The 8,201-nt window shown below is 34.0% G+C and overlaps 1 protein-coding gene across 2 annotated transcripts in view; it reads left to right on the forward strand.

Annotated features, from left to right (window-relative positions):
* LOC100470644 (ADP-ribosylation factor-like protein 6-interacting protein 6) overlaps positions 1-8,201 on the forward strand; it is a 37,064-nt gene that overhangs the window by 27,137 nt on the left and 1,726 nt on the right. The window contains exon 4 of one of the 2 annotated variants that reach the window (XR_004628215.1): positions 6,871-7,022. Coding sequence is in view for 1 of the 2 variants with exons in the window: in XM_011237131.2 (XP_011235433.2) it covers positions 6,871-6,964 (94 nt within the window). In the remaining variant the exon portion in view is untranslated. Of the gene's footprint in view, positions 1-6,870; positions 7,924-8,201 lie in introns of those variants that run through there. The other variant, XM_011237131.2, reaches the window with a different exon arrangement.

The raw sequence follows: 8,201 nt of genomic DNA on the forward strand, positions 1-8,201 counted from the left end.
CTCCCTGGAACTAAAATATTTATGTAGTTCTACTCCCTGCATCATTGTTTTAGTTTAAGTACAGGTAATGTTGGTCAATAACCTATTTTGATAGGTAGGAAAAAAACCTATATAATCTCGGGGCCCCTGGTGGCACAGCGGTTAAGCGTCTGCCTTTGGCTCAGGGCGTGATCCCGGCGTTATGGGATCGAGCCCCACATCGGGCTCCTCTGCTATGAGCCTGCTTCTTCCTCTCCCACTCCCCCTGCTTGTGTTCCCTCTCTCGCTGGCTGTCTGTATCTCTGTCGAATAAATAAATAAAATCTTAAAAAAAACAAACAAACCTATATGATCTCTTTCAAATGTTGTTACTTTATCCCTGCTACTTTGAATAGTTAATTGAAATTCAGACCTGGAGAGGACCTTAAGTTAATCTGGTGCAGTCCTTCACCTAATAAATGTGAAATCTTAAGTGTAAGTTCACTTCTGGTTCTGTCCTTCTTCCTTTATACCATGGTACCTCTTTTGTCTTCTGGTCCATTGCCATCTCTGAAAGCATGGGTCAAAATTCATATTGTTAAGAAGACTTGATCTTGTTAACTATATTGTTTGTTTTGCTCACTTTTATTTTATTTTTTAATTTTATTTATTTGTCAGAGAAGGAGAGAGATTGAGCACAAGCAGGGGAAGTAGAACAGGCTCCCCGCTGAGCATGGAGCCTGATGTGGAACTTGATCCCAGGACTCTAGGATCATGATCTAAGCAGAAGACAGATGCTTAACCAACTGAGCCACCCAGTTGCTCCACACTTACACTTTATGTGCATTTGACACAAAAGCATTTCAAACCAGGGGGTGCTTTAGGAAAATTAATTTGTTACAGTATATTTAGGTATATGGAGAGAATGTGAGTGGCTTGGAAGGAATTTTATCTTGAACTCATTTTCTCACATTGATATTTGAAATAATAATGGTAGCAAATCTCTAAAAATAGTCATGTCATTTTCAAAAGTTCTTTAAGCCTATTTCAGAGACTGCTGAAATAAAATGGAAGGTTTTCAAAGTTAAACTTTTATTTCCATTGAATAGTGCTATGAGATGATGGGACTTGATTTCTCTGTGTGTGTGTGTGTGTGTGTGTGTGTGTGTGTGTGTTTTCCACCTATTCAGTAGTATATTCCACATTAGAAATCTGTATGGCATGACAAAATCAAATCAGCTTGACAGGGCTAGGTAGGGCTAGGTATTACCTACCTACTTTTGTGGGTTTGACAGTGTTAATATTAAATAATGCTGAAGTTATTCTATAGAATAGATAGAAACTTTATTTTATATCTGATCAAGTTTCCCATATTATACTTTATTATATAAGATTTAAAAACCATAGTTATTTTGCTTTGTTGGTCTAAAATATATAATAGAGGAAAGTGTTACCCTTTTATTTTTCTTTTAATTTAAAAAAATCTCTACACCCAACATGGGCTTGAACTCACAACCCTGAGATCAGGAGTTGCATGCTCTCTAGTGAGCCAGCCTGGTGCCCCTGGAAAGTGCTACCCTTGATCAAGCTTATCATTTTCCTTTTCCACACCTTTCTTTTCATGAAATTATAGAAGAATTAATGAGCAAAACTGTATAGACTCCACCCAACTTTCCTAAGCCCCTTCCTTCACCCCTATGTTTTATTACCATTTGCCTTGCAGTGTGCAACTTCTTCAGATTATTAAATAAAAGGTCATGAATGACTTACAGCAAGAAGAAACATTTTGGAATCCTTAGTAAACCTCATGATAAAACTGAATGAAACAACACACAATAGATGCTTTGGGCCAGTAGGGTTTTATTTTTATTTTATGTAAGACCAGTAGTGCCTTGTCTTATATATGAATGCAAATTTAAGAAAGAGGGGCCCAGTCAGTTAAGCGTCTGTCTTTGGCTCAGGTCACGATCTCAGGGTGTGGGATAAAGCCCCACGACAGGCTCTCTGCTCAGTAGGGAGTCTGCTTCTCTCTCTCAAATAAAATCTTAAAAATAAATAAAATTAAGAAAGAATTTGTAATAGACCGTAAGTACGTTCTGAGCCTCACACTGAGTGAGCCTTTCAAGAACCTACAAACACTAGAATTGCAGGCACTTCCCCTTTTAGTCTTACTCATTTTTTTTCTTAATATTCATAGAACTTGTGGGATCACAAAATAAAGCCAAAGGTCTGAAAGGAAACTGCCTAAAATCACCAATTTTTTTTTACTCTATGTAAATGTAGCAATAGCTCTTTTGAAGATAAGCTGAATCTTGATTTCTCGTATACTAATAAATGAAAAACCATGATTAGGAAAAGGAGGAAGGAACTTGAAATAATTGTCAATTTTGTTCCTTTTGTCTTAAAAATGCCTATTGGTAAAATGTAAAATTTCTATACATGTATTTCCTTACCTCTTCCCCCAGCCCATATGTAACTTACACTTAAAAACATAGATCTGTTTCTGGATGCTAAAATCTATTGCGATGTCTTTTTCTGGTTCTCTTAACTTTTTTAAAAACTACTTTGTTTTTGTGTTATGACTGATTTCTCAATTTTTCTTTGCTCCTTTTGCATGTTTACTGTATGAGATGAATTTAGTATCAAAGTATCAGTTTCCCATCAAAATCATTCTGTTGAGCTACTACTGAGATCTCATTGAATTTATAGTTTCTTTCTGAGGTAATTGATATCTATACAGTGTTGAGTATTCCCAGATTATGCTAGGATATTTCTCTTTATTTAGATACTCTTTTAATGTCTTTCAATTAAGTTTTATTTTTAATCGTAATATAATTCACATAAAACTCACCATTTTGAAGCATATAACTCAGTGATTTTTAGTATATTCTCTATGTTGTACGATCATTACCACTTTCTAATTCCAGAACATTTCCATCACTCCAAAATGAAAACCCCATACTTATTATCAGTTACTCCTCTATCATCGCCTACTCCAGACCCTGGAAACCCCTATTCTACTTTTTGTCTATGGATTTCCCTATTCTGGGCATTTCATATAAATGGAATAGTACAAGTCCCAGAAATGTGGTCTTTATTGTCTGGCTTCTTTCACTTAATATAGTGGTTTTAAAGTTCATCCATGTTGTAGCATGTATCAGTACTTCTTTCCTTTTTATGCCTGAATACATTCCATTGTATGGATATATACCACATTTGGTTTAATTTATCAGTTGATGGACATTTGGTTTGTTTCACTTTTTAGCTCTTATGAATAATGCTGGTATGAACATTCAGGTACAAGTTTTTATGTAAAAACATGTTTTTAGTTTTTGAGTATATACCTGAAATGAAATTGCTGGATCATAAGGTAACGCTCTTAACTTTTTGAGGAACTGTCAAACTCTCTTACAGTAGCTATACCATTTTATATTGTACCAGCAATGTATGAGATTTCTGATTTTTCCACATCCTCACCAATAACTTGTCGTTTTCTTTCTTTTTTGGGTTATAACCATCTTAATGGGTATGAAGTGTTATCTCGTGGTTTTGATTTGCATTTTTATAGTGACTAGTGATGTCTAGCATCCTTTCATGTGCTTGTTGGCCAATGTATATCTTCTTTGCAGAACTGCCTATTCAAATGCTATACACCTTTTAAAATTGGATTTTAAGTTTAAAAACAGACTCACGCATACATGGTTATATGACTTAGGACAAGGCACCACAGCAATTTAATGAGGGGGGAAGATGATCTTTGCAAGCAATAAACTGTGCTGAAACAATTGGATATCCATAAGAATAACATGAGCATTGGCCACTACTTTATATGATATACAAAAATTTTAGATGAATTATAAACCAAAAGGTCAAAGGAAGAACAATAAAGCTTCTCTAAAAAATGGTATATCTTTATAAGCATGGAGTAGTGAAAGATTTATTGAAAAGGGCACAGGAAAATACTAACCATTAAAAAGAAATAAATTGGACTGTATTTAATAAGAACTTGTTCATCAAAAGATCTTATTAGAGAGGGAAAAGACAAGCCATAAACCAAAGAAGACATTTGTGACACATACTATTGACAAAGAATTTGTATATAGAATTTGCAAAGAGCTCTATAAACCAATAGAAAAATAAGAAAAGATGAACAGGAATTTCAAAAAAGAGGATATTTGAATGGGCAATAAGTAAGTTTGTCATCAGAAAAATAAATATTAAAACCATAACAACATAAAATGCAGACCCACTGAAATTGAAAAGACTGATAATACTAAATGTTGGTGACAATGCAGAACAACTGAAACTCATACATTGCCAGTAGAAGTGTATAGTAGTCAACTACTTTGGGCAAATGTTTGATGCTTCTATTAAAGCCCAATTTACATCTACCTTATAACCCAGCGATTCCACTCCTAGGGTATACCCAAGGGAAATGAGTGCAGATGTCTCCTACCCAACAAAGATATGTAGCATCATGTTCATAGTATCTCTATGTATAGGAGCCTCATATTGGAAACAACCCAAATGCTCAGTAGTAGAATGGATAAATTATATTATTTTTATACAGTGGAATACTAAACTGTAATACAAAAGGACATGCTAATGCTACATATAACAACATGGTTGATTTTCACAGACATAATATTGGGCAAAAGAATCCAGACACAGAAGAAAATGTGTTATATGAGGGCATGTAGATGGAGCAGGTGAAACCAGGCATCATGATAACAAATGGTTATAGTGGTTGTCTCAGGATTTGGGGGAGGGAAGGTGCTATTGATGGGGAAGAGAAACAGAGGAGCTTCCTGTGGTACTGGAAATGTTTTGTATTTGATCTGGATGGTTGGTACCTGAGTATGTATCATGATAAAGATTCCTTGATCTGTATACATGTTAGGCATTTGCACTTTACTGTGTATACTTTAGTTTAAAAAGTAATATATAGAGATGCATATATAGAGATTAAGATAAGTGCCATACTTAATCCCAGTTTTTTAATTCAAAACATGCCCTTTACAAGAGATAAGTGAAGGGTGTTGACAAAGGGGAACCAGGATACCTTCTGGGTTTTGTACTACTTCAAAGATCACAAATAAGTCGTAGGAGAAAAAAACCTGCCCTTTCTTCCCCAGAGAGGAAAATCATGATGAGTATTTTGAAAAGGAGTTTTAAAGCAAGTGATTCCTCAAAGATTTTAAGTCCCTGGCCTAACAGTACGTGTGGCAACTGCTACAGTGATCCTAGTGGAAATATGGTACACTTGAGATGGTAGAAAGACTTAGAATCACTTCTCTAGAGCATTTCTTCATTGCCATTAAAATTCCTTGCTTTGCCTGTTCTGTAAGGGTCACTTAACATTTGAGCATGTACATCTATCTCCCTAAAATTCAATTATACATACCTATATTGTAGTTTAGTGAACAGTACTTCATAGGTTTTTCTATTTTTATGGGAGTCCAGGGTCAAAAACTAGTGAAAGAGAACAATTAACTCCTGAAATTCTGTTCCATGATTAACTTCATTTTGTATATATGAATTTAAATGTTCTTGGGTCATTAGTATTTTTTTAAATAATGAATGACAGTGCTAATAGTTCAATTTTGTAATTAGTTTTCTGTTGACTAATCAATATATATTTGAGGGAGTTTTTTTTTTTTTTAAGATTAAGGTAAAGCATCTAGTGTATCTTTTATTTTACCATATAGTAGGTAATACAGCGAAGTAGATTAACCCATAATGGTACACGAGGCATCTTAAAATAGTCCCTAGGTGAGTCAGGTTGAGTGGAGAATATGAATAATAATAATAGGGGCTATCAGGAAGTATCAGGGCCTTCTGTGCTCTCAGATGAATGCAAAGATGGTATTCTTTAGGGAGTGTATCTTCTTCACTCCCTGCCACAGATCTTGTAGGACTAGAATCCTTCAACTGTTAATTCAGATCCAAGTATCTCCCTGTCTGTGACCTGTCCTTAGGGAGAGGAGGAGAGGACATAGGCATGGTGATCTTCAGTCCAGAGCTCTTACTGTTAATGACTTTGGACCCTTATTCCTGCAGTGCACCTCCCAGTTATGTCCTCAGTTTGGATTGCTCCAGTGAGGAAAAGATTCTGTTCTTCCTCTGGCACCAATTGGACATTAGCTTCTATTCTTTTTAGCATGTCTCATCTTTATGAGGATAAGCAAAGAGTATTATTGCAATGGTTAGTGGAAGGAATGTTAAAAAAAATGTAGTAAAATAAGTAAAATTGCTGTAAGATAGAGGAATCAAATGTCAGGGGAAATCCGTGCACATAAGCTAGTTTGCACTCATAATGATCATAAAACAAGAGATGTGTCTTTGCTGATACTTAGGAACTCATTGAAAGCCACTTCAGTTAAGTAACCTATTAAGTTGAGAACTGAAATATCTATAAAAGACATAATCTGATTTATGAGTCACATATGGACAAGTGCTGTTTTGAGTGTTACAGAAAGAGTAGTTTCTTCATGCAATCTAAAAATGGTACAAACAGGACAAATACCTGAAATAATATATATTTTTAGTTCTAAGGACAGGAGAACAGGGAAACAGTGCTAATTAATGAAAGAACATGCTTGTAATGGAACAAGATTTATACCGTAGAATTAGGTTATGATACACTCAGTGACTATGAAGCACGGTAAAGAAGTATAAGGAATTAAATTAGAACATTTTGCTCTAATGAAACTGAAAAATTATATTTGATAACAAGGACAGTTTTTGACAGAGAACTTAAGGTTGCTCTATTTACTAATCCTGCAAATGTCCAATATTCTTTTTTAACATGTGTATTAATGTGTAGGTTGTAAGCATTTTCAATAAAAACTGATGGTGTTTCTGTTATACCAAATTACATTTTCCTTTTTTCATTTGTTTTCCCCCCCCTAGGAAACTGACTGGACATTCTTTCCACATGGGCTATAGCATGGCAATTTTGAATGGCATTGTTGCTGCTCTTACTGTAGCATGGTGCCTCCTGTAAACCCACAGCGAAGCAATATTTTTGGCAAAACTTATTCATGATTGTTTTGTAATAACAGGGAAGAACATCATTTCATCATTTGTCTACTCAGAAGACCAAGAAACCTGCTGTTATGTGTCAGCTATGTGTCATATCATCGTCATTATGGAGGACCTTCTTCTTTTTTTTTTTAATGGAGGACCTTCGTAAGCACCATTCTAGAACTTAGGCATTGAGAATATCTGAGTATTAAGTTTCAAGTAATTTCTTAAAAATTTAAGATGTTTACCTCGTCTTTTTACTTTTGTGTGCATTGTCCTTATAAATCATAGAAAACATTTTAATGAAATTCAAACATGAAAACTTGAATATGGGATAATGCTATGTATAATACTACATTTTTGCTAAGAAATACTGAAGACTGTTTAAATGAGATAGAAATACTTCTTATTTATTCATGATATTAGAAAAGCAAACAATGCCTACTACTTCAACATTTTATAGAAGCTACTTTGAAATCAGAATATTTAGTTTTCAAGTCATAATCAACAGAAGGTGCATTTATATTTTTTAATGAGGTATAATTCCTTATGTTTTTTTATATATTTTCCTACTACATATTGAATTTGTATGTTTTTAAAATTGCTACATCTAGACAAATATATATGTTATTTTTTAGCTGGTGGAAACCTAATACCTACCATTTTAAATAAGTATTTTGTTTTTTTTAAAAAAAGCAAAAAAACCCACAAAAAACAAGCACATTAATCTGAGTTTAAAATTAAGTAAGCCTATTCTAGCAAAAAAAAGTCTGATAAGAAGTAAATTACTTAAGCCATTAAAATATTGAGAAAGTTGAAGTTGTTCACTACTTCTGTTTCCACAGTTGCAAATATTTGTCTTGGTGTGTATATGATTACTCCAACAGAACTGATATTATTTTGTTTTTAATAAATATAAATCTGAAATTTTTATATTTAGAAATGCTTGAACTACTTTGTTTTTAATCTTAAAGATTTAGTTACCAAAATAGAAAAGGTATTTTGATAGTGTATATATGTATAATCTTTTTATATATAGTTTCATAATTTTCATATTTAAGTGTTCTACAGTTGTGTTTGTTTTTGTTTTCATAGTAATTAAGCTTAATTGTTCCCACTTCTTTTCTAAATACCTGTTAAGAAAGTCGCTTCAGGGGCGCCTGGGTGGCACAGCGGTTAAGCGTCTGCCTTCGGCCCAGGGCGTGATCCCGGCGTTG

Source organism: Ailuropoda melanoleuca, chromosome 10 (genome assembly GCF_002007445.2).
Source record: "Ailuropoda melanoleuca isolate Jingjing chromosome 10, ASM200744v2, whole genome shotgun sequence".
Lineage (NCBI taxonomy): Eukaryota > Metazoa > Chordata > Mammalia > Carnivora > Ursidae > Ailuropoda > Ailuropoda melanoleuca.